At 37.7% G+C, this 26,889-nt stretch overlaps 1 protein-coding gene across 1 annotated transcript in view; it reads left to right on the top strand.

Moving 5' to 3' along the window:
- The window catches only part of KAT6A (lysine acetyltransferase 6A), a 114,448-nt gene that overhangs the window by 63,229 nt on the left and 24,330 nt on the right, over positions 1-26,889 (top strand). The window contains exons 6-8 of the mRNA XM_080797494.1: positions 201-336; positions 1,709-2,025; positions 13,811-13,929. Coding sequence (XP_080653620.1) covers positions 201-336; positions 1,709-2,025; positions 13,811-13,929 — 572 coding nt within the window. The remainder of the gene's footprint in view (positions 1-200; positions 337-1,708; positions 2,026-13,810; positions 13,930-26,889) is intronic.

The following is a 26,889-nucleotide window of genomic DNA, read 5'->3' as shown; positions in this document are numbered from 1 at the left end:
AGGATACTTGTGGGTCTTTTCCATTTGTTTGTCGAATTTTGTGTATATATGTTTTCATGCTTATTTTTCTAAGGGGCTTTCATCAGATTTTTAAATAGGAGTCCTTGACCTAAGAGAAGTTATGAACTCCTAGAGTATCTCAGCTCTTTCTGTGTATCTATGTCTATTGTGTTTTATGTGGAATATTGTTTTTTTTATAGGCATGTGGATATGTCAGATATGTCGACCTAGGAAAAAAGGACGGAAACTTCTGCAGAAGAAGGCAGCACAGATAAAACGGCGCTATGCTAACCCAATAGGACGTCCGAAAAACAGGTTAAAGAAACAAAACACGGTGTAAGTTGTACTTGTGGCAAGGTGAGGGGAGAAAAGGATAGGGTCTTCTCTCTAGTGTAGGAGTTACTTGTTTGCTTTGTGAAAAAATTCCGGTTGTTACAACTGGCACTTTTACGTAATAATAATGGCTATACTTACTGAACTGTGCAGTAAAGTGCCAAGTTAGAATAAAGTCCCAAGTGCCTTACAGTGTGTTACTCATTTAATTTTCCCAACAACCAAATGAAGTAGTATTGTTGTTACTCTTATTTTTCAAAGGAAAAAATTACTACATAGAAAGATTAACTTGCACAGTTGTAAGTGTTAAGTGTAAGTTGTAAGTAGTAAGTGTTGCACTGGGATTAAAACCCACAAGTAGTTTGGCACCAAAGTCTAACTGTTAAACACTGCCTTATACTGCTGCTCTTACGTAAACAAGAAAGAAAAAATTGTTATTATAGCATTTCTTAGATTCCTCTCCTGATGTGGTCTCAGTAGTTTATATTGTATGTACAAATCACTGGATAACTTTTGCTGTTGCGGTCATAGCCAAGTCCCCTTTCTATGTCCTGATCTAAAATAAAATAATGTGTTTTTCATCTGGAAAACTAGGAAACTAGGAAACTGGGCTGTGTCTGGAGGATGTGGGGCAAGATTCAGTAGCTAACTCTTTTTTTTTTTTTAGTGTCTATAGTAATTCCCTTTTGATGATTTGTAAGATATCTTTAAACCTGTAAATCTGTATTCTTATTTTTACCCACCTTTTCTGTACTTTAGACTGTCTTGAAGATAATAACTGAAAGGAATGGGCACTAGCAGCTTGAAATACACAGTACCAGTATTGTAGTTCATATTTTAAATCTTAAATCAGGCTTTAATTTTCCTATAAGATTATCTTTTGATTCCTGAGTTTCAGAGAGTAACCCATCCTTGTGTTTAGAGGTAAAAGTATAACTCTGAGTTGTTACAGAGATCATAGGACTTTATATCTGGAAGGGTCTTAATTGTTCTCTGGTCCAACTCTCATTTTATAGATGAAGACACTGGTGTTTAGACAGAATGTGATTTTTCTAAGGTGTACAGCTAAAAAGTGGCAAGAGTTATGACTTAAACATGCCTTCTGACTCCCAACCTTAGGATTCTTTTTGCTATAAAATACTAGACTTTCCAGAAATTTATTTCTAATAATGATATTACTTCTCATTCCTCTAATACTTACGGTTTATGGAATATTCTTGACAATATAGTTTTTTAAAATAAAGTTGTAGCTTATTTACTAATTACATGTTACATATTAAATAGAAACCTTATAAAGGTTTCCTTTTTAATAGTTACCCTTTTCCCTGTTTGATTTCTTTTTCTTTTCTTTCTTTCTTTTTTTTTTTTTTTAAAGATCAAAAGGTCCTTTCAGCAAAGTTCGGACTGGTCCAGGAAGGGGCCGGAAACGTAAAATCACCCTTTCCAGCCAATCAGCATCGTCATCAGAAGAAGGATATTTAGAGCGAATAGATGGCTTGGACTTCTGCAGAGATAGCAGTGTTCCCTTGAAGTTCAACAAGAAAACCAAAGGGCTCATTGATGGCCTTACCAAATTCTTCACCCCTTCTCCCGATGGGCGGAAACCTCGAGGGGAAGTGGTAGACTACTCTGAGCAATATAGAATCAGGAAAAAGGGCAACAGAAAATCGAGCACTTCAGATTGGCCCACAGGTAAAAGTTCACTTAGAGGCAGAATGTATTCCCAAAGTGTATTATTTGGAATAACACTAGTTATCTAGAATAGATATATATTTGATTATTATCTATGGTATGGATTAGAAGAATAAAGGTACATATTTAGATTAAAGTACGGTGGTGACTGTGGCAGGGATTGAGAGGCTGGAGATGAAATTCCAAGAATGGGCAAGTAGGAGCTCTTAGTCAAAAGACGGTGTTTTTTCGTTTGTGGGTTGTTTGTTTTTTGGGTTTTTGTTTTTGTAGAGCCACAAGGAATCTTCCTATGGAAATTTTAGGTATGACCTTAAATCAAGGATATCTTTACATTTCATAAGTTAAAAAACAAATCAGTGATGAGCATCATGATGCTTACTTTATTTCCAGAAGGAAATTGGAAGATAAGTATGGAAGTGTGGGTAGATAAAATGCTATTGACCTAAGTAAGCATAGAGAAGAGACCAAAATAATATGAGTATGATAAGATCATTGATTTTTCTACTTCAAATCATGGCAAATATAGTTGTAGTATTTCATGAATTATACTTTAAATGAGAGGAAGAGAACTATAACTTCAGACCATTTACTTATGTATCAGGCTAACCTTCCTAGTTTCCATTTATTTATTTAAAATTCTATTTACTGAAACTAAAAAACAATAAGAAAAATAATTCACCCATTTCTCTTACCCTCTACCTCCCAGCTTTCTTCTGGCAAACCACCAATCTGTTTTCTGTATCTGTGAGTTTGGTGTGTGTGTATGTATGTATGTATGTATGTATGTTATTTATGCTGAATAATATCATACACATACACCACAGTTTCTTTAATCCCTTGATGCATTAGGTTATTTCCATATCTTGACTATTGTAGATAATGCTACAGCGAACATGGGGTGTATATATCTTTCCAAATGAATGTTTTTGTTTTCTTTGGGTACATACCCAAAAGTGGAATTGCTAGATTGTATAGCAGTTCTATTTTTAAGTTTTTGAGGAACCTCTGTACTGTTTTCCATACTGGCTGCACCAATATACATTCCCACCAACAGTGTACAGAGGTTCCCTTTTCTCCACATTCTCACCAACATTTGTAATTTCTAGTCTTTTTGGTAATAGCCATCCTGATGGATGTGAGGTGATATCTCATGTTTTTGATTTGGATTTCACTGTTGACTAATGATGTAGAGCATCTTTCATGTACCTGTGGCCCATTTTTATGCCTTTGTTGGGAAAATGTCTGTTCAGATTTTCTGCCCATTTTGAAGTGGATTGTTTTTGTAGTGTTTTTTGTTTTTTTTTTTTTTTTAATTGCGGTGGGGAGAATGAGAGAACGTTCATGGGAGTGGGGAAGCAGAGGGAGAGAGAGATTCTTAAGCAAGCTCCATGCCCAGCACAGAGCCCACCACAGGGCTGGATCTCACAGCCCTGAGGTCTTGACCTGAGCTGAAATCAAGTCAGAAACTTAACCAGCTGAGCCACCGGGCATTCCATGGGTTGTTTGCTTTTTTGCTATTGAGTTGAATGAGTTCTTTGTATATTTTGGATGTTGACCCCTTATTGGATATATGATTTGTGAATATCTTCTTACATTCAGTAGGTTGCCTTTTTATTTTGCTGTTGGTTTCCTTTGCTGTGCAGAAGCTTTTTAGTTTGATATAGTCCCCCTTGTTTGGTTTTGCTTTTGTTGCTTTTGGTTTTGGTATCAGATTTTAAAAATGATTGTCAAAAATTATGTTAAGGAGATTACCACCTATGTTTTCTTTTAGGAGTTTTACAGTTTCAGGTTTTAAATTCAAGTCTTGAATCTATTTTGAGTAACTTGGTGTAAGAGAGTTGTGTAGTTCCATTCTTTCACATGTGGTTGTCCAGTTTTCCCACACTATTTATTGAAAAGGCAATCTTTTCCCCCATTGTATGTTCTTGGCTCTTTAGTTGTAATTAATTGACTATATATGCATGGGTTTATTCACAGGCGTTCAATTCTATTGCATTAACCTCTGTGTCTGTTTTTTTTTTTTCTTTTTAAGATTTTATTTATTTATTTGAGAGAGAAAGAGAGAGCATGAGAAGAGAAAGGTCAGCAGGAGAAGCAGACTCCCTGCCGAGCAGGGAGCCCGATGTGGGGCTTGATCCCAGGACTCCAGGATCATGACCTGGAAGGCAGTTGCTTAACCAACTGAGCCACCCAGGCGCCCCTCTGTGTCTGTTTTTATGCCAATACCATACTGTTTTAATAACTATAGATTTGTAATGTAGTTTGAAATCAGGGAGCTTTAGTGTTTTGTCCTTTTTTCTCAAGATTGCTTTGGCTATTTGGGTTCTTTGGTTGCATACACATTTTTAGGATTTTTTTTTCCATTTTTGTGAAAAATGCCATTAGAATTTTGATGTGGATTGCATTGAATCTGTAGATGGCTTTAGGTACTGTGGACATTTTAACAATATTCTTCCAACCCATGAGCATGCAACATCTCTCCATTTATTTGTGTCTTTAATTTCTTTCATTAATGTCATGTATGTGTATGTACACACACACACACACACACACACACACACAGTGTTTGTCTTCAATGTACAGGTGTTTCACCTGCTTGGTTAAATTTATTCCCAGGTATTTTACTCATTTTGATGCAGTTATAAATGGGATTGTTTTCTTAATTTCTTTTCTGGTATCTGGTAGTTCATTATTAGTGTATAGAAACAATTCAGATTTTTGTGTTTTGATTTTGTATCTTTCAAGCTTACTGAATTCATTTATTCTAAGTTTTTTGGTAGTGTCTTTAGGATTTTCTCTATATATTATGTCATCCGCAAATAGGGATGACAGTTTCACTTCTTCTTTTCCAACTTGGATATCTTTTATTTTTTTCCTTGCCTAATTGCTCTAGCTAGAACTTTCAGTCTTATGTTGAATAAAAGTAGTGAGAATAGGTAGCCTTGTCTTATTCCTGATCTTAGAGGAAACTAGCTCTCAGCTTTCCACCATTGAGTATGGCGTTAGCTGTGGGCTTGTCATATATGACCTTTATTATGTTGAGGTACATTCTCTCTATACCTGGCTTGTTGAGAGTTTTTAATCATAAATTATTGTTGAATTTTGTCAAATGCCCTTTCTGCATATCTTGAAATGATCATCTATCTGACTTTTATCTTTCATTTTGTTATTTTGGTATATCAGCTGATTTGTGGATATTGAACCATCCTTGAATCTCTGGAATAAATCCTGTTTGATCATGGTATATGACCCTTTTATTGTATTGCTGAAATCAGTTTGCTAATACTTTGTTGAGGATTGTTGCATCTGTGTTCGTTGGGGATATTGACCTGTAATTTTTTTATTTTAATAAACATATAATGTATTTTTATCCCCAGGGGTACAGGTCTGTGAATCGCCAGGTTTACACATTTCACAGCACTCATCATAGCACATACCCTCCCCAATGTCCATTTCCCCACCACCCTCTCCCGTCCCCCCTCCCCCCAGCAACCCTCAGTCTGTTTCTTGAGATTGAGTCTTTTATGGTTTGTCTCCCTCCCAATCCCATCTTTTCATTTTTTCTTTTCCTGCCTCCCCCCAACCCCCCCGCCTTACCTCTCCACTTCCTCATATCAAAGAGATCATATGATAGTTGTCTTTCTCCGATTGACTTATTTCGCTAAGCATGATACCCTCTAGTTCCATCCACGTCGTCGCAAATGGCAAGATTTCATGTCTTTTGATGGCTGCATAGTATTCCATTGTGTATATATACCACATCTTCTTTATCCATTCATCTGTTGATGGACATCTAGGCTCTTTCCACAGTTTGGCTATTGTGGACATTGCTGCTATAAACATTCGGGTGCACGTGCCCCTTCGGAGCACCACGTTTGTATCTTTAGGATATATACCCAGGAGTGCAATTGCTGGGTCGTAGGGTAGCTCTATTTTCAGTTTTTTGAGGAACCTCCACACTGTTTTCCAGAGTGGTTGCACCAGCTTGCATTCCCACCAGCAGTGTAGGAGGGTTCCCCTCTCTCCGCATCCTCACCAGCATCTGTCATTTCTTGACTTGTTAATTTTAGCCATTCTGACTGGTGTGAGGTGGTATCTCATTGTGGTTTTGATTTGTATTTCCCTGATGCCGAGTGATGTGGAGCATTTTTTCATGTGTCTGTTGGCCATCTGGATGTCTTCTTTGCAGAAATGTCTGTTCATGTCCTCTGCCCATTTCTTGACTGGATTATTTGTTCTTTGGGTATTGAGTTTGATAAGCTCTTTATAGATTTTGGATACTAGCCCTTTATCTGATGTGTCGTTTGCAAATACCTTCTCCCATTCTGTCAGTTGTCTTTTGGTTTTGTTCACTGTTTCCTTTGCTGTGCAAAAGCTTTTGATCTTGATGAAATCCCAATAGTTCATTTTTGCCCTTGCTTCTGTTGCCTTTGTCGATGTTCCTAGGAAGAAGTTGCTGCGGTTGAGGTCAAAGAGGTTGCTGCCTGCATTCTCCTCAAGGATTTTGATAGATTCCTTTCTCACATTGAGGTCCTTCATCCATTTTGAGTCTATTTTCGTGTGTGGTGTAAGGAAATAGTCCAATTTATTTTTCTGCATGTGGCTGTCCAATTTTCCCAGCACCATTTGTTGAAGAGGCTGTCTTTTTTCCATTGGATATTCCTTCCTGCTTTGTCGAAGATTAGTTGACCATAGAGTTGAGGGTCTATTTCTGGGCTCTCTATTCTGTTCCATTGGTCTATAGGTCTGTTTTTGTGCCAGTACCATACTGTCTTGATGACAGCTTTGTAGTAGAGCTTGAAGTCTGGAATTGTGATGCCACCGACTTTGGCTTTCTTTTTCAATATTCCTTTGGCTATTCGAGGTCTTTTCTGGTTCCATATAAATTTTAGGATTATTTTTTCTATTTCTTTTAAAAAAATGGATGGGATTTTGATAGGGATTGCATTAAATGTGTAGATTGCTTTAGGTAGAATAGACATTTTCACAATATTTGTTCTTCCAATCCATGAGCATGGAACATTTTTCCATTTCTTTGTGTCTTCCTCAATTTCTTTCATGAGTACTTTATAGTTTTCTGAGTATAGATTCTTTGCCTCTTTGGTTAGATTTATTCCTAGGTATCTTACGGTTTTGGGTGCGATTGTAAATGGGACTGACTCCTCAATTTCTCTTTCTTCTGTCCTGTTGTTAGTGTAAAGAAATGCGACTGATTTCTGTGCATTGACTTTATATCCTGACACTTTACTGAATTCCTGTATAAGTTCTAGCAGTTTTGGAGTGGAGCCTTTTGGGTTTTCCACATATAGTATCATATCATCTGCAAAGAGTGATAGTTTGACTTCTTCTTTGCCAATTTGGATGCCTTTAATTTCTTTTTGTTGTCTGATTGCTGAGGCTAGGACTTCTAGTACTATGTTGAACAGCAGTGGTGAAAGCGGACATCCCTGCTGTGTTCCTGACCTTAGCGGAAAAGCTTTCAGTTTTTCTCCATTGAGAATGATATTTGTGGTGGGTTTTTCATAGATGGCTTTGATAATATTGAGGTATGTGCCTTCTATCCCTACACTTTGAAGTTTTAATCAGGAAGGGATGCTGCACTTTGTCAAACGCTTTTTCAGCATCTATTGAGAGTATCATATGGTTCTTACTCTTTCTTTTATTAATGTATTGTATCACATTGATGGATTTGCGGATATTGAACCAACCTTGCACCCTGGAATAAATCCCACTTGGTCGTGGTGAATAATCCTTTTAATGTACTGTTGGATCCTATTGGCCAGTATTTTGGTGAGAATTTTCGCATCTGTGTTCATCAAAGATATTGGTCTGTAATTCTCTTTTTTGGTGGGATCCTTGTCTGGTTTTGGGATCAAGGTGATGCTGGCCTCATAGAATGAGTTTGGAAGTTTTCCTTCCATTTCTATTTTTTGGAACAGTTTCAGGAGAATAGGAATTAATTCTTCTTTAAATGTTTGGTAGAATTCCCCTGGGAAGCCGTCTGGTCCTGGACTTTTGTTTGTTTGGAGATTTTTGATGACTGTTTCAATCTCCTTACTGGTTATGGGTCTGTTCAGGTTATCTATTTCTTCCTGGTTCCGTTGTGGTAGTTTATACGTCTCTAGAAATGTATCCATTTCTTCCAGATTGTCAAATTTGTTGGCGTAGAGTTGCTCGTAGTATGTTCTTATAATTGTTTGTATTTCTTTGGTGTTGGTTGTGATCTCTCCTCTTTCATTCATGATTTTATTTATTTGCGTCCTTTCTCTTTTCTTTTTGATAAGTCTGGCCAGGGGCTTATCAATCTTATTAATTCTTTCAAAGAACCAGCTCGTTGATTTGTTCTATTGTTTTTTTAGTTTCTATTTCATTGATTTCTGCTCTGATCTTTATGATTTCTCTTCTCCTGCTGGGTTTAGGTTTTCTTTGTTGTTCTCTCTCCAGCTCCTTTAGGTGTAGGGTTAGGTTGTGTATTTGAGACCTTTCTTGTTTCTTGAGAAAGAAGATAGCGGGCTTGCCCTGCTATATATTTTCCTCTCAGGACTGCCTTTGTTGTGTCCCACAAATTTTGAACCGTTGTGTTTTCATTATCATTTGTTTCTATGAATTTTTTCAATTTTTCTTTAATTTCCTGGTTGACCCACTCATTTTTTAGAAGGATGCTATTTAGTCCCCATGTACTTGCGTTCTTTCCAAATTTCCTCTTGTGATTGAGTTCTAGTTTCAGAGCATTGTGGTCTGAAAATATGCAGGGAATGATCTCAATCTTTTGGTACCGATTGAGACCTGATTTATGACCCAGGATGTGGTCTATTCTGGAGAATGTTCCACGTGCACTAGAGAAGAATGTATATTCAATTGCTTTGGGATGGAATGTTCTGAATATATCTGTGATGTCCATCTGGTACAGTGTGTCATTTAAGGCCTTTATTTCCTTATTGATCTTTTGCTTCAATGATCTGTCCATTTCATTGAGGGGAGTGTTAAAGTCCCCTGCTATTATTGTACTGTCGATGTATTTCTTTGATTTTGTTATTAATTGGTTTATATAGTTGGCTGCTCCCATGTTAGGGGCATAGATATTTAAGATTGTTAGGTCTTCTTGTTGGACAGACCCTTTGAGTATGATATAGTGTCCTTCCTCATCTCTTATTATAGTCTTTGGCTTAAAATCTAATTGATCTGATATAAGGATTGCCGCCCCAGCTTTCTTCTGATGTCCATTAGCATGGTACATTGTTTTCCACCCCCTCACTTTAAATCTGGAGGTGTCTTCGGGTCTAAAATGAGTTTCTTGTAGGCAGCATATTGATGGGTTTTGTTTTTTTATCCATTCTGATACCCTGTGTCTTTTGATTGGGGCATTTAGCCCATTAACATTCAGGGTAACTATTGAGAGATATGAATTTATTACCATTGTATTGCCTGTAAGGTGACTGTTACTGTATATTGTCTCTGTTTCTTTCTGATCTACTACTTTTAGGGTCTCTCTTTGCTTAGAGGACCCCTTTCAATATTTCCTGTAGAGCTGGTTTGGTGTTTGCAAATTCTTTCAGCTTTTGTTTGTCCTGGAAGCTCTTTATCTCTCCTTCTATTTTCAATGATAGCCTAGCCGGATATAGTATTTTTGGCTGCATGTTTTTCTCGTTTAGTGCTCTGAATATATCATGCCAGTTCTTTCTGGCCTGCCAGGTCTCTGTGGATAGGTCCGCTGCCAGTCTAATGTTTTTACCCTTGTATGTTACCGACTTCTTTTCCCGGGCTGCTTTGAGGATTTTCTCTTTGTCGCTAAGACTTGTAAATTTTACTATCAGGTGACGAGGTGTGGACCTATTTTTATTGATTTTGAGGGGCGTTCTTAGCATCTCCTGGATTTTGATGTTTGTTCCCTTTGCCATATTAGGGAAATTCTCTCCAATAATTGTCTCCAATATACCTTCTGCTCCCCTCTTTCTTCTTCTTCTTCTGGAATCCCAATTATTCTAATGTTGTGTCGTCTTATGGTGTCGCTTATCTCTCAAATTCTCTCCTCGTGGTCCAGTATTTGTTTGTCTCTCTTTTGCTCAGCTTCTTTATTCTCTGTCATTTGGTCTTCTTTGTCACTAATTCTTTCTTCTGCCTCATTTATCCTAGCAGTGAGAGCTTCCATTTTTGATTGCACCTCATTAATAGCTGTTTTGATTTCAACTTGGTTAGGTTTTAGTTCTTTTATTTCTCCAGAAAGGGCTTTTATCTCTCCGGAGAGGGTTTCTCTAATATCTTCTATGCCTTTTTCGAGCCCGGCTAGAACCTTGAGAATTGTCATTCTGAACTCTAGATCTGTCATGTTACCTATGTCCGTATTGATTAGGTCTCCAGCCTTTGGTACGGCCTCTTGTTCTTTTTTTTTGAGGTGAGTTTTTCCACCTTGTCATTTTGTCCAGGTAGGATTTGCTTTCTCCTGCTGTGGAATTCCGCTGTTCTTGGTGACTGAAGTTGGTTTTGGATGGGTTTCTTGTTGATCTTCTGGGGGAGGGGCCTGTTGTAGTGATTCTCAAGTGTCTTTGCCGCAGGCAGAATTGCACCGCCCTTGCCAGGGGCTGGGCTAAGTAATCCGCTCGGGTTTGCTTTTGGGAGCTTTTGTTCCCTGAGCGCTTTCCGTAGAGTTCCGGAGGACGGGAATGAAGATGGCGGCCTCCCAGTCTCTTGGCCCGGAGGAGCCGAGAGCTTGGGGTTCCGCTCCTCAGTATGCTCTCAGAGCAAAGCACCCAACTGCCCCTCTCTGGCCTGCGGTCGCACCTTGAGGAAAGCAGTCAATTGCTGGAGCTGGAGAAAAGCGCCGGGTCGCTTCCGTCTCCGCAGCCTCCAGCCGCGCTCCGAGCCCACCCAGCCTGCGACCGACACAAGGTAACCCCGGGCTTAGAGCTCGCTCCTTGGCTTTGTCGCTGTAGCCGGCTTCCCCGCTCTAATACCTGCGAGCTCTGCGGCACTAAGACACCCCCAGTCCTTCTGTGACCCCGCGGGACCTGGGGTTATGCTGACCCCACCTGGGTTTCCCCCTGGTTTAGCCTCTGGAGCGATGTTTCCCAGTGGAGCCAACTTTTAAAAGTCCCGATTTTGTGCTCCGTTGCTCCGCCGCTTGCCCGGAGCCGGCCCCTCCCCCCGGGGTCTATCTTCCCGTCGCTTTGGATTCACTTCTCCGCAGGTCCTACCTTTCAGAAAGTGATTGATTCTCTGTTTCTAGAATTGTTGCTCCTCTTCTCTTCGATTTCCCGTTGGATTTGTAGGTGTTCACAATGGTTAGATAAGCTGTCTAGCTGATCTCCTGCTACCCGATGTCGTCTCAGCCTGCTACTTCTCCGCCATCTTGACTCCTCCCTGTAATTTTCTTTTCTTTATCTTTGACTGGCTTGGGTAATACTGGCCTCATAAAATGAGCTTGAAAGAGTTCCGCCTTCTGTTTTTTGAAAGAGTTTGAGAAGGATTGGTACTAAGTGTTTTTTGAATATTTGGTGGAATTCACCAGCGAAGCTTTTGTTTGTTGGGAAGTTTTTGATCATTGATTCAATCTCTTTAATAGTAATTGGTCTGTTCATATTTTCTATTTCATCATGATTCAGTCTTGGTAAGTTGTATGTTTATAGGAATTTATCCATTTCTTCTAGATGTCCAGTTTTTTGGGGTATAATTGTTCATAGTAGTAGTCCTCTGTGATTTTTGTATTTCTGTGTTACCAGGTGTAACATCCCTCTTTTTATTCATTTCATACTTACGTTTCAGGCTAGTTCTCTAGTTTTCAAAGTTGAAAAGATCTGTAGAGAAGACTTAATAGTGTAGCAGGTAATTCAAGTCGGAGGAGAGAAATTTTCATTAACTGTTTTGATAATTAAAATTTAAACTAGTCTCATTGCTGTTTAGTGCCTTGAGTTTACAGACTTAACCCTGTAAAGGAAGTAGAAAAGTGTCTGAGGAAAGTAGAAGAATGAGAATGTACTCCTTTGGATCACAAGGATCAAAGATATAGTATCTCATATACTGCAAGAGAATTTCTTAATGTTGATTTCCTTCCCCTGATTGTCTTATTGGTGATTGTATTCACTGCTTCTTTATTCCTGCTTATATAGGAATAAGCAGGTTGATTGGTCCAGCACAGGAGAGGAAATTCTCATCGTTATCAGGTCCCCCTTTTTATGCTGTATTTATTGGCTTTTCACCAGAGTGGCAATCAACTAATTACTGTGTAAGCACTTAAGTACTTTTCATGACTTTGTCAGTCATGTACACTGTAGCTCCAGTCTGAGTACATTTATCTAAGAAAATATGCAAGCCATTTAGGTCGGACTTAGGAGGAAAGAATCGAAAGCAGATCCTAGTGAAAGGCATATTTGAATTAACTGTTTCACTGGAGATGGATTATTGCGAGAATATCCTGGAAAGTTTTAGAACTAGAAGTTATTAGAGAAGATGGGTAAAGTATATAGAGAATCAATATTGACTTTTTGCATTTGTGTGAGTTTTTGCTGTAATTGGCTTTGTAAATTTCTTTATGAATTGTAGAGTTTAAGGAACAGTCTGTACCATCTGATAGAATGCTCTTGAATGCTCTACTAAATCTGTGCCTGCATCCATCTGTGTCATGCACTAGGGGGCATTAAAGTCATGTAGTATCTTCAGATCCATATTTTTCAATTTAGGAGTAGTTTCAGCAGTGAGTCCTTGTCCTTATTCTTCTTATACTAAGTGAATAACAGACAGCCTATATGTCTATTTAATTTCAAAGGAACTGTCACGAATTGATCTTTTCTGCCGTGCTTATACAAATAGGAAATTAGTCCATCAGCAGTGTCATCTTCAAGTGTGGAAGATAATGATCTACATAATCCCCTAATACTCCTTTCATGAATTTCCTTCCCCACGTGAGGAAGATACTTCATTTACTGAATGATTATGATAATTTCTCATACTTACCCAGAGGATTATCATCTGTGATCCTCAGATTTGTGGAGTTTTGCTTATTTAAAAGGGCACCCAGAATATGAGGGGAGTATGGTAGCTATTTTGAAGGTTATCTTTTTGCTGAGATAAGAATGTACTGACTGGCCTTATGAAGATCATAGGACCATTAAGATTTATAAAAGGAATAAATTTTCCATGTTTTGGTACCATGTGATGAAAATCATGTCCTGCTGTAACATAAACTTCTTCCATACTACCAAAGAAGGAAAAAGCAATATTTGAATGTTGATATATTAAATTCATACTAAAAATTTTATATTCATATTACTTCATAGTTTCATATTCCTTAGACCTTTTTCCTGTTCTGGTTTTATGTAATTATTCTTCTAAGTTATTTAAATTACAGTTAACATACACAGTATAATATTGCGTAATATTTGTTTCAGGTGTATGGTATGGTGTTTCAGCACTTCACATTACCTGATGCTCATCAAACTTTTATATATATTTAATATATAATTGTATATATTATATATTCATATATATTATATGTATGTATATACTATATAAATGTATGTATTATATACTAAAGTATAATGTGTTAATGAAGTTAAAATTTAGTTACATAATAATTTTAAGAAGTTTTAGGACAGGTCAGGTTTTCATTATAAGCAGATATAATATGTACATATCATTTACTGACCCATCTTTCCAGGTGTCAGTTTATTGCTGTCTTCGTATAAAAATAATATCAAAGTCTTCAAACTGAAAGACTTGTGAAATTTTTTCTAGTCCATTTATTAAACTAAAGATAATATTGATAACATGTGAGCTTTTTTTTTATGTGCAGACAATCAGGATGGCTGGGATGGCAAACAAGAAAGTGAGGAACGGCTTTTTGGGAGCCAGGAAATCATGACTGAGAAAGATATGGAATTATTTCGTGATATCCAAGAACAAGCACTGCAGGTAAAGTTGGATATTCAGATTGGACAAATAATACGGTCCTGGACAAGAAACAGGATTAATTTATCCTGGGGTAAAGCAGTAACAGCAATTCATTTATCTGTCTGATCTGCAAATAGTTGTCGTTTGTCTGTGTACATAGTTCTGCTTGTTAACATATTCCTTTTAAACCCATTATGACTGCTTTGGTTTTGCAGATAAACAGGTTTCCTTTGGCTCTCAGCATTTTTTTTTTTTAAATAAAGATTTTATTTCTTTATTTGAGAGAGAGAGAAAGAGCATGCACGCATGAACACAAGCCGGGGGGAGGGGCAGAGGGAGATGGAGAAGCAGACGACCCCCTGAGCAGGGAGCATAATGTGGGGCTTGCTCCCAGGACCCCAGGATCATGAACTGAGCTGAAGGCAGATGCTTAACCGACTGAGTCACCCAGGTGCCCCTTGACTACCGTATGAAATGAGTTTGGTTTATTTATTTTCTGTCTTGCGTATGAAAAAGAGTTTGGGATTTGACCAACCAGAAAACAAAACCACGCTTTTTTCAAGTGATAAAACACCCATATTCATCACTGCTAGAAATATTTATTAAATGCTTTTGCCTTAATCCTTTGGGACATGTAGCAAGATATGAATGTATAGACAGAGAACCTTCAAATGCTAAAGATGCCAAAGTGAATGATAGGATTCCTTTTCTCAAGCATAGTCTAGGAGAGACTTGTAAGTAAATGATTTCATTCATATGGAAGGTTTAAGTGTAAGGTACATGGTGTTTTGGGAGAATAAGGAACAAGCATCTACCTGTGCCTGGGCATTGAGGGAAAATAATATATGAGCTGGTCTTAAAGAATTTGTACTAGTTTATCAGGATGACAAGGAATGGGGTCCCATATAATCAGAAGGAAAAGAAGCACGAAGACTTGAAAATGGGGGAAAACATGCTTAATTGTGGAAATAAATAAATTTTCACATAGGATAAAGAATATTAGGTAGAAATAATAAGAGATGAGATTGGAAAAGCACAAGGGCTAGATCGTAAAGGCTCTTCCAGATCATGTTCATTTATCCTGTATCTTTTTTTTCTTTGCCACCAACTCATTATGTTAGCCAAGTTGAGTTCTATCTTGTCTTGAAAGTTAGCGTTTATAAGGCTGATGTTGGGGATTCCTGTTGTATAGGTGACACTCTTTGGATTAAGAAACCCATTTGTGAACAGATTGTCTTGTCGGTCACTATGCGAGTATTTTTGAAAAATAAAAACAGTATAAATAGCAAACATTTGCTGAGCATTCTACCATCTTATGATTTAACAAAGTATTGGCTTTGAGTCACCTAGATCTTGGTTCAATTTGTGGTTTGTCATTTACTGACTTCTACTTTGGGCAGGTTGTTTAACCTTGGAAGGTACATTTCTTTTCCTACCAGTGAGAAAAATAGTATTATAGATGCTATAGTAGAAATTTACATGGAGTTCAGTGGGAATTCAAAGGAGGAGGTAGTTCTTTTTTTTTTCTTTTTAAAGATTTTATTTATTTATTTGACAGACAGATCACAAGTAGGCAGAGAGGCAGAGAGGGAAGCAGGCTCCCTGCTGAGCAGAGAGCCTGATGCGGGGCTCGATCCCGGTACCCTGGGATCATGACCTGAGCCGAAGGCAGCGGCTTAACCCACTGAGCCACCCAGGCGCCCCGTAGTTGTTCTTTTTTGAGGAACTTTTTTTTCTAAGTTGCAGACATAATGGTAATGCCCTTTTACTCCTACTCATTTGTGCATGTTTCCTAAAAATAAGGATGTTCTTGCACATGATCATAGTATGATCGTCAAATGGGGAATTAACACAGATAAGTTGTATTATCCAATCTGAAGATTTTACTCAAATTTTGTCAGTTGTACCAGTAATGTTCTTTTATGGCAAAAGGAAAAAACAACTCTCTGGGTCGTTATCCAGTCTAGGATCATGTGTTTTAATTGTCATGTCTCCTTAGTTTCCTTTAGTCCGGAACAGTTCTTCAGTCTTTATCTTCCATGATTTTGACATTTTTGAAGTACACAGGTCATTTATTTCAGAGACTGTCCATCACTTTGAGCTTGTTTTATGTTCCACCATGATTAGATTCAGGTGATCCACTTCTGGCAGAAATACTGTAGAGGTGATATGTCCTCTGCGCATGGTATCGGGACGTATGTAGTATTTGTGTGTCCTGTTACACGTGATGTTAACTCTGAACCCTTTCTTAAGGTGGAATTTCTTCTCTGTAAAATTATTTTCCTTCTGTAAGTGTCTTCTGGCAATACATTTTGAAACCATGTAAATGCCCCATTTCTCATCAAACTTCTACCCGCTGGATTTAACACCCAGTGGTGATTCTTGCCTGAATTACTTTGTTGGTTGCTAAACAGATGATTTTCTAACTCCATAATTTCTTTCATAAGGTTTATTAATTGGTATTCTTCTGTAAGGAAGAGCCTTTTTTCTTCCCATTTATTTTATTCATTCCCTTTAGATTTGAAGATTTTTTATTTTATGAATTATGATTTGTTGCTGTTGATATTTATTTTGATGCTGACATTGTTCCAGATTTGGGCTGGAGAGACTCTTCAAGCCAGCTGCTGTGTCCTTTTGACATGTCTCCCCATCTTTTTTTTTTTTTTTAAACTTTGTCCAGTTTATTCACCTCTTTTTAAAAGTTGGGTGTAATTGACTTATAACATTCTGTTAGTTTCGGGTGTGCAACCTAATGATTCAGTATTTGTATATATCATCATCCTTCCTTCTGACCACAGTGATAATGTTCTTGGCTCTTACTGTTCTAGCTGTAGATACAGCTATTTCTCTAAGGCATCTTGGTTTCTTTTAATGGACAGTGGGAATAAATGGCAGTTTTGTCCTTTTACTTGCTCAGGTCCAAAGAGATATCTTGATTTTCCCTCTCTCTTTCTATTTTGTACTCTGTATTTAATCCATCAGCAACTTCTAATGGTTCCACCTTCAAAATATATCCAGAATATGACTACTACTACTTATTATTTCTACCTTTACTATCTTAGTCTAAGCCACCATTATCTCTTGATTGGGCTGTTGTAATATCCCTAATCTCCTTCTACTTTTGTCCGTCACCCGAGTCCCTAGTCTGTATTCTTTATACAGGGGCCAGAGTAAATATTTTCAAACTTAAGTTGGATCATACCACTCCTCTGCACAGAAAACCTTTAATGTCTTTCAGTCTTGTTTAGAATTTTTAGTATATGCGCTGCTGAAGCAAGCACTTGCTTAGAATTTTTAACAACCAAAGTCTTTATCCTTATTATTAAGACTGTAGCATTTCGCGGCTGCCTTTTTCTTTGGCTACTCCCCTTGTTCTGGCCCTTGTTCACTTGTCTCCAGCCACAGGACTCCTCTTTCTCAGACACACCGGGCACCCTCCTGTCTTGGAGCCTTTGTACTTACTGCTCCCTCTGTCTGGGTTGCTCTTTCTTTAGTCTAGATGTCTGGTTGGCAGGAGTTACAATAATAGTGCGTGAAGAGAAAGATTGACTAGAAAGAGTTAAAAGGGATGCTGAGCCTTGCTGAGGCCCAGTGGAGACGATATAAATTTGTATCAACAGTAATCGAGTTAACTGTGTGTTTTCCAGCATTTTATTAAACTTGTGGTTGTCCCTGTGTATATCTGGCAGCGAGAAAATAAACAGCTAGACTTTTGAATTCTGACTTGCGCTTATTTTCATTGGCAGTGAACTAAAATTCTTATGATGGTGGTATTTCTCCATGAGGTTCTTTCATTAGTATTCATGTGCCTGGCATGGTGTGAGAGCTGTAGGGTCAACAAAAAGACATAGACTTTACTTTCATGACGCTTTCAGTTTTACGAGCGAGACAATAAAACAATAAATAGTCATAAATAAGCAGTCATATAAATAAATCTTTAATTACAAACTGATAGGTAATAGGAAGAAAATAAGAATTCATCAAGAGATTATAACAGGGACTTCCTGATCTGGATTGCTGGAGGTTGGGATTCCTCTCTTAAGGAAGTAATAATTTACACCGAGACCTAAAAGATGAGTAGAAGTTCAGCAGGTCAAAGTGCTAGAGAGAAGAATGTTTCAGACATAAGGGCACTGCCTGTGTAAATGTTTTGAGACATATAAGAACTTCGTAAATTTGAGGAACTGTAAGGAGACCAGTATAACTTTAATACAATGAATAAAAGCGTCACTCAAGATGAAGCTGGAGAGATAGGCTGAGGACATAAATTAGGATTTGGCTTTTTATTGTAGTAGGAAACCAATGAATGATTTTTAGCAAAGAAATAGCAAAGTCTGATTTGCATTAAATTTTTCTTTTCCTGGCCACTATATGAAGAATGGATTAGAATTAGGCAAGAGTGGAATACAGAAACCCTACTTAGAGGTTTTTTCAGTGATTCAAATAAAAGAAGCCACTTAGACTAGAGGCGGCAGTGGAAATGGGAGAGAAGTGGACAGATTCAGAATATATTCTAGAGATGGAATCAGCAGAACTTGGTGATAGATTTGATATGTTTGAAGGAGCAAGAGGACACCAGGGCTGACTCCCAGGTTCTCTGACTTCAGTCGGTTGAAGCTGATTGGGAAAGTTACCATTGGTTAGATTATATGATGTTTTGAAAATATTTATAAAGATAATGCATGAAATAATTTTTGAGAGACTAGATACAGCTTAGTAGAAGCTCGCTCAAAGTTTATTTCAGAAATATTGCAGGGAGATTACAGGGTCTTAGGCTTACAGCTTTACCAGTACAGCTCTACCAGTCAAAGATAAGTGATACAGGAATTAATTTTACAGCTGTACCAGTAAAAGATAAGTGATACAGGAATTAATTTTGGAATTCATCTAACCAACAACCTATCATTTATTGCATGCCATCTTGGTTTCTAGGAACTGTGCTAGGTGTAGAGGCTATGAGTAAGATACAGTTTTTATTCTCATAGAGTTTACAGTCTAGTAAGAAATGTGCCAAGAAAAGAAAATCCAGTGTTTGCTTATAGTGATTTTATTGAGTAACTAAATTTTGTATGGTGTGTTATCGAATTGAGTCAAGAATTATTTTTTTTTAACTTTTATTTTTTCATATTCTTTTTTTTTTTTTAAGATTTTTATTTACTTATTTGACAGAGATCACAAGTAGGCAGAGAGGCAGACGGGGGGTGGGGGTGGGGGGGTGAGTGGGAAGCAGGCTTCCCGCTCAGCAGAGAGCCCCGATCCCAGGACCCTGGATCATGACCTGAGCCGAAGGCAGAGGCTTTAACCTGCTGAGCCACCCAGGCACCCCTGAGTCAAGAATTATTGAAATGTTTATTAAGGAACATCTATTAATTGGTTTTGATTTTTTTTTTAATTTCAGGAGTAAGAATATCATTCATTTATCTGGTACTATGTTTCTTCATTAGCTGTACAATGAATATGTTCACTAAAAGCGCCACCTCTGGAAAGAAAAATGGAAGTATGAGAAATTAGTAGTATAGGCTTTTGTTTTGAGTTTTTTTCCAGCAGTAATCTTACAGGCCTGGAGGAAATGGTTTTTCTTAAAAGTTCCATCACCAGAAAGAAGCATTTGTATTCACCTCATTCCATTGGAACATAATAGCCTTTTTGAAATATATACAATGATTTTTACATAAAATATCAGCAAATAGCATGTTGTATTTCCATACTAATTTTAATGCTTTTTAATTCAGAAGAATTTGATTGCTTTTTTTTTTTTCTTGGTATGTTTGTAGAAAATTAACAGCATTTTTTAAATCTGTGTGGGCTGTTAAAATAATTTTTTCTTTACATAAAGTAGATTTAGTAATTTCCCTAATCCTAGGAGGTAAGGATTGTTAATGCCATTTTACATATGAGGAAATCAAGACTTTTAGTTGCATGACTTTCTTGAAGTTACATAACTAGTAATGGCAGAAGCGGGGTTTGAACTCAGGCCTGTGCAGCTTCACATCTTATGCCCTTTTAATCACAATAACATCCTGCATTATGCTGTTAAAAAAAAAAGTTATAGAGGCATCAGAATCATAAGGCATGTACTAAAGCCAAGTAGGGAAAAGTACATAGAAGATAAACCATAAACAGTGACATAAGAATACGAATTAATGTAAGTCACTGCTGTATTAAATGATACAGATTGTTCCCATATGGTCAGAGTATACTAAGATTAGTAAGAGTTGGTATAATATGAGATGATTACAGAAGAAGCTGGCTTAAAGGATGATTCAGATTTAGGTAAATGGGGAGAATGAGGGCTTACTGGGTAGGATAAATAACATTAAATTGAGCTTTGAGGGATAACTGACAACTATAAATATGAGAGACATTGTGAGTTTTGGTCCATCAGATCAACAAATACTTGAGGGCCTAATATATGCAAGTCATATTGTGGAGATGATGTAGAAAACACAGTAGTTGCTCATAAAGATGTCATAGTACAGATAGTCCTTGCTTTGCATAGTACTGTGTTAATGGAAACATGTGCCTGGTAGAATCATGTCCATTCTTTATACATTTCTCTGGTGAGTGGGATTTGATCTCAGTTTAGATATTCACAAGTTTGAGTTAATGGCACCATATAAAGCAAGAACTGCTTGTGTTTAGTTTTCATAGATAAAACAGAGTGAATTTTTGTTGGGCAATGGTAAGAAATATATTGAATAACTAGTATAGGGCTGAATTTCGGAGGGCTTTAAAAGTTAGTACTTGAGGGGGGGGCACCTTGGTGGCTTAGTTGGTTAAGCATCTGCCTCTTAATTGCAGCTCAGGTCTTGATCAGGGTTATGAGATTGAGCCCAGGTCAGGCTCTGAGCTGGGTGTGGAGACTATTTAAGATCCTGTCTCCCTATCCATAACACCCCCCCCCCCACTTTAAAAAAAGGGGGAAAAAAGTGAGTAAGAGGACATTAGTCTTGGCATGCCAGGATTTAAAGGTATCCCTGTGACTGCTTTTTTGTTGTTGGAATGATTTCTCTTTGGTACTGGTGAAATTAGAGATGGGGAGTAGGAGGTTGTTTTAGTGTCTTGGGCATTTACCCATTAATTACAAGTCACATATTAAAGGCTAGTTAAATGTATTTTGAGTTCATTGGTTTGACAGTTTAGCACAGTTTTACTGAGTGTTTATTAAGGTTGTGGTTAAGAGCCTAGGTACTAGAAACAGCCTCTGCTGAGTGATCTTACTTCATAGATTCGTTGAAGGGACTGAGTGATATTTCATTCAAGGAGCTGATATTTGCAAAGTGCTTAGTGTGTCATTCATATAATGAGCACTAGATAAATGTGAGTTTCTGCTAGTTATCTTGGTGCTAGGTGCTAGAAATACTTAAGTAAATAGAAAATCTGTCCCTGTTCTCCAGCTGAAGAGACATAGGTAAACAAAGCCATGTGGTTAGTAATAGATACCATTTTACTGTGTGCCCGGTACTACGTATAGCATTATATATCAGTTTTTTTTTCATTTAGTACAACCCTGTTACTTGTTGCTGTTCTACAGATGAAGAAAGGAAGCTTTAGAAAGATTGTCTTACCTAGAGTCATATAGTTGTTAGTACCAGAATCAGTATTTGAACCCCATGCAGTCTGACTCCAGATCCTTAACTCTTAATTTCTAGTTCATGCTATCATGCTACCATAGAAATATACATGAGGTGAAATGAGAATGAACAGGAAGGCATCTGTCCAGGGATGTTAGTGGAGTCTTTATAGAAGAGTTGATATTTGAACAGACTGTTGAGGGAATGAGTAAGAACTAATGATTGGGCAAGAAGAGGAAGGCATTTCAAAAAGAACAGTTTGGGTTTGAGAAAGCTTATTGAACCCTTGGAGCTGCATGCAATTAGTTTGGCTGGAGTTCAAGTAAGAGATGAGATTGCAATTATAAGTATGGACCAGGTCACATAGGTCCCATGGTTGATGTTAAGAAGTTTGTGCTTGATTTTTTAGTTACAGGGGTTCTTTCAAATAGTTAAATAGCTCTTGAGGAGCTATTGAAGACTTTAAAAAGAGTGGTGTAATTGTGTTTGCGCTTAGAAGCTCAACTTTGGTGATACAGTGAGCAGTGGATTGAGTAAGACCTGAACATGGACATCTCCCAGTCCAGTGATCACAGTAATCAGAATGAAAAGTGCCTAGGACCCAAATGAAGGTGGAGGAGATACAGTAGGCAGAGATTTTGAGAAAGATTTAGGAAAGAATGGAAAGATAGGGTATTGGAAGTTGGAGCTGAAGGAGAGGGCAGAACCAGATAAATCTCCCAGTGTTCTTCTGTTTTGAGTAGGTGATACTAAATGTAAAAAAAAGAGGAACTTTTTTGATAGGAGAGACCTTGCTTACGTTAATTGGGGGCGTGTATGAAATCTTAAATGGAGGACTTCTGTAGGCTATTGTATATATGAATATGCAGGTCCAGGAGGGTTTCTGGTAGGAGATACACTGGGTTATCAACACACAGGTGATAGATGGAACTACGTAGGTAGTAGCTGAAGTGGTTATCATAGTAACATTTAACAATAAATATTGCTGAGTACAGGTGCTGGAGATACAACAGTGAACAAAACAGATTTCTTTTTTAATATGCATTAGGAGCTTACAGTTTAGTTGCGTGGGGGCTAGGTTAAAGTAAATGGTATACCAAGTTAGTGTTAATGGAGAAAAAGCAAGGGAGGGAGAGAGAATTCAGAAGCAAAGGGTGGATTTGTGCAGTTTTAAATTGTTGAGTTAAGGACTCTCTGACATTTAACAGAACCCTGAAGGAAATGCAAGGTCCTTATTTGGGATTTGTATGTGGCATGGTCAAGGAAACAAAAAGAAGGCCAGTGTGGCTAGAGCCGAGTAAGTATGAGGTAGAATAGAAATTAGGTAATGAGAGGACGGAAAGGTATTGGGAGGTCAGATATGATAGGGTTTTCTAGGTCATTTTAAAGACTATGGCTTTTACTCTGAGTGAGATAGCAACCCTTGGAGGATTTTGAGTGGAAGAGTGACTTAAGTTTGAACAGGATCATTCTGGCTTCTGTGTAGATTGAGGCGGAAATAGAAAAACAAGAAGGAAATTTAGGAGACTATTACAATTATCCAAGTAGGAGATACAGTGGTTTGGAACATAGTGTTAGGGGTAGAATTGGAATTCTGATTACATTTTGGAGGTGGTAGACCATTAGGATGTGCTGATGGGTTGGATGGTGAAACAAGGAATTAAGGAGGAGCATGTTTGAGGAAAAAAAGATCAGAAGTTTGATTTTGAACAAATTAAATTTAAGATTCTTACAAGGTATTCAGGAGCGGAGGTGTCAAGTAGACAGTAGGGTAGATGTGTCTGGAGTTTGAAGTGTAGGTCTGGGCTGAAAATTTAAATGTAGAACTTGTTAGTAAGTTGCTGGTACTAAAAGGAAGGAGACTAAATGAGGCCATCAAAGGAAAGGACAGAGCTCTGAGAACTCCTGAGGTACTCCAGGTTTTAGAGATTGGAGAAAGGAGAAGGAATGGCCAGTGGAAGAGGGAAATCTTGGAGATATTGGTTCTTTACAAACGAAGTGGGAAAAAAAAATTTCAAGAAGGAAGGAATTGAATATTTTGCACATAAACATCAAGTGAATTAAGGACTGAAAATTGAGCATCAGATTTAGTAACATGGAGGTCAGCTTGAGAAGCAGTTTCCATGGGGGAAGGGGAAGATTAAAATATAATTGGAGCTCATTCAAAAAGGAATGGAAGAAGAGAAACTGGTTATAGAAGTAATACGGGACTACTCTTTTGAGGTAGTTTGCAATGAAGGGGAACAGAGAAAGAGAATAGTTGGATGAAGATGTGAGGGCAAAAGAACATACCCATTTTTTTAAAATATGGAAGAAATAAATAACAGTTGTTTATATGCTAATAGGAGTGATCAGTGGAGAGAAACCTGCTGATGAAAAGGGGGAAGGGAAAATTGTCCAGTATGCAAGTGGAGCACTGAGTTTAGATGGGAGCACAGACAGTTGAGTGATAGTATTAAGGAATCCACAGGTTCTGTGGGCACAGAGGGTAGACAAGCAGATGTGGCTTTGGAAAGTTGTGGAAGTTCTCTTTTGACTGCTTCTTAGTTTTCTAGTATAGTAGAAAGCAAAGGCGTTGATTGGAAGTGAAGATAAGCTAAGAGGTGTTGGAGGCTTGAGGAGATAGGAGAAAGTATGAAGTAATTTTTAAGGAAAATGGGAGAGTAAATGGAGTTAGAGAAGCCTCAAAGGGCCCATTTGAGGTTGGTAATTAAGATTACAAATTGAGAACAGTCAGTGTGATTCTGTGTTTTTCTCTAACCATATTCAGATGTTGGGTTATGTGGAAATGTGAATTTAACCAGAGTTGGGATTTTGTTGTTGTATCAGGGGAAAGGAGAGGAAGATAAAGATATATGCAAAGATGAGGTACAGTAAAAGACCTTGGCATCTAAGATGGTTTAGGAGAAAAGAGGGCATACAGAGAGAGAAAAACTGATAAGGTCACTGGATTAGAGGTCCTATGGTGAGAAAGGGTAATAGGGCTGAAGATAAAATCATGGACTTTATCAGTATGTAATGGTAAAGCAAGGGAGATATCTGAGTGTAGATGAACAAAAAAGGCATGGGAGAAGAAAGAGACAGGAAGTAGTCTGTAATCATACCTACAATTCTGAGATCCAGACTCCTGAAAACTTAATGAAATATTACCGTGATAAAATAAAAATAACATAAAATTTACCATCTTAACTGTTTTAAGAATACAGTCCAGTCACATGAAGTACGTATAAACATTGTTGTGCAGCCATCACCACCATCCGTCTCCAGAATTTTTTTGTCTTCCCATGCTGAAACTCTGTACCCATTACACCATAATTTCCCTTTTCTCCTTCTTCTAGCCCCTGGCAATCACCATTCTACTTTTTGTCTTTGAATTTAACTCCTATAGGTAGGCCTCGGTGGAATCATAAAATACTTACCTTATGTGTCTGGCTTACTTTAATTAGCATAATTTCTTTAAGGTTCATCCAGGTTCATTCAGAATTCCCTTACCAGAATTTATATGTGTATCACTTGGTATATATACCATGAATGTTTATCCATTCATCTGATGGACACTTAAGTTGCTTTTACGTTTTGGCTATTGTGAATAATGCTGCTATGAAAATGGATGGGCAAATACCTGTTTTGAGTCCCTGCTTTCAATTCTTTTATATATTGTTGGTTCATGTGGAAATTCTGTTTAATTTTTTGAGGAACTGCCGAACTGTTTTCCACCGTGCCTGCAGCATTTTACATTTTCACCAGGACTGTGCACGGATTCCAGTTTTTGCACATCCTCTCCAGATGCTTGTTATTCTCTGTTTTTTTTGATAGTATCCATCCTACTAGGTGTGGAGTGGTATATTTCATTGTGGTTTGCATTTGCTTTTCCCTAATGATTAGTCATTTCTTTTCATGTGCTTATTGGCCATCTGTATATCTTCTTTGGAGAATGAAAAAAGTATATATAACTCATTCTACAGTAAGATCTCACTTACCTAAACAGAATTGTTGGCGAACCATGGCATGAACTGACATGAAACTATACATATTCTTTATTTATCCCATTTAATATGAATATTCATGTGCTCTGCTAAAGAAATATTAGTGTATCTGATTATGGAGTGTTGCCCCAAATCTTACTGGGGCTGTTGATTTCAGATACATATGCAATACTTTGCTAACATCAGAAAAAAAAATCAAGATTCCAAAGCACATTCTGTTCGAAGGGTTTTGGATAAGAGTTTGTGAACTTGTACCTTCACTTCTTAGGAAAACTAAATTCCAATTCAAAAAAACTTAAAACTTTTGGAATTCAGAACATTAATCAAGGGCAGTATGTACTTCGTATTTGACCACTCCCATTTTGTTCTTTTCTGTCTTTATTCTTCACTATTGATGTCCCTTTCCTGAAATTTTTTGGCTCTTAACTTCTCTGAGCCTTTTTCCCCATCTGTGAAGTGGGTATATTGTTTTCTACTTTGAGGAACGGACTAACAGTATAAGGCATAGAGTGTGGGACAGTACTGGCACCACAAATGCTGATTGTTTTTATTCTTTTAAGTTCATGCTCCCTCCATTTTGGAGCATGTGAACTCATTCTTACATCTCTCTTTCATCATGCAACTTCTAATCCCTAATGAACGGAATTATTTTTTATTACAGTGTTTCTATAGGAAAATGTTCAAATACCAGAAAGACCTCTCTTTTCCTTACACTTCACATGCTCATACTAATAATAAGGGTACACTCCTCCCCTCCACTCCCACTTCAAAATACCATTCCTCCGTGGGGTATGGAAAGGGAAGGTTGAGGGGGAGCTATCTGATGGAAGGCAAGAAGAAGAGAGAGGAACTATGTATCAGTTGTAGATCAGTGGTAATTTTCCTGTTTGTACTAGATCTGGACTTAGAGGGTACTGCAAGAGTTCCTTCTGTATATTGGAAATTAGAATTAGAGTCTTTTGGTGGAGGTGGAGTTTTTGCAGAAGAGTAAGAATCTTTTCTTATAAACTGCTAGTAATTAAAATTTTATTATCTAGCATAGGCATATTTAAACTTACCTTTTGGTTTATACCAATTACTAGGGCATTTAGTGCCCCCCACCCTTAACTTTCTTAGATTGAAAGGTCCATTCTGACTTGGAATGTATGTCATCTTTTCAAAATGTTGGCATATTCAAATGAAAAGGAGGCACAAAGTGGCAGAATTCTAGTTTTAAAAAAATTTGTGTGTGTGTGTGTGTTTTAAGATTTATTTATTTGAGAGAGAGAGAACAGGCAGGGGGAAGGGGCAGAGGGGGAGAGAGAGAGAGAGAGAGAGAGAGAGAGAAGTAGACTCCCTGCTGAGCAGGGAGCCCATTATGGGGCTTGATCCCAGGACCCTGGGATCATACCCTAAACTGAAGGCAGATGCTTAACCCACTG

The sequence above is a fragment of the Martes martes genome (genome assembly GCF_963455335.1).
Source record: "Martes martes genome assembly, chromosome: 2".
Lineage (NCBI taxonomy): Eukaryota > Metazoa > Chordata > Mammalia > Carnivora > Mustelidae > Martes > Martes martes.
The sequence above is the reverse complement of the archived record's forward strand: the minus strand, read 5'-3'. Positions and strand labels throughout refer to the sequence as shown.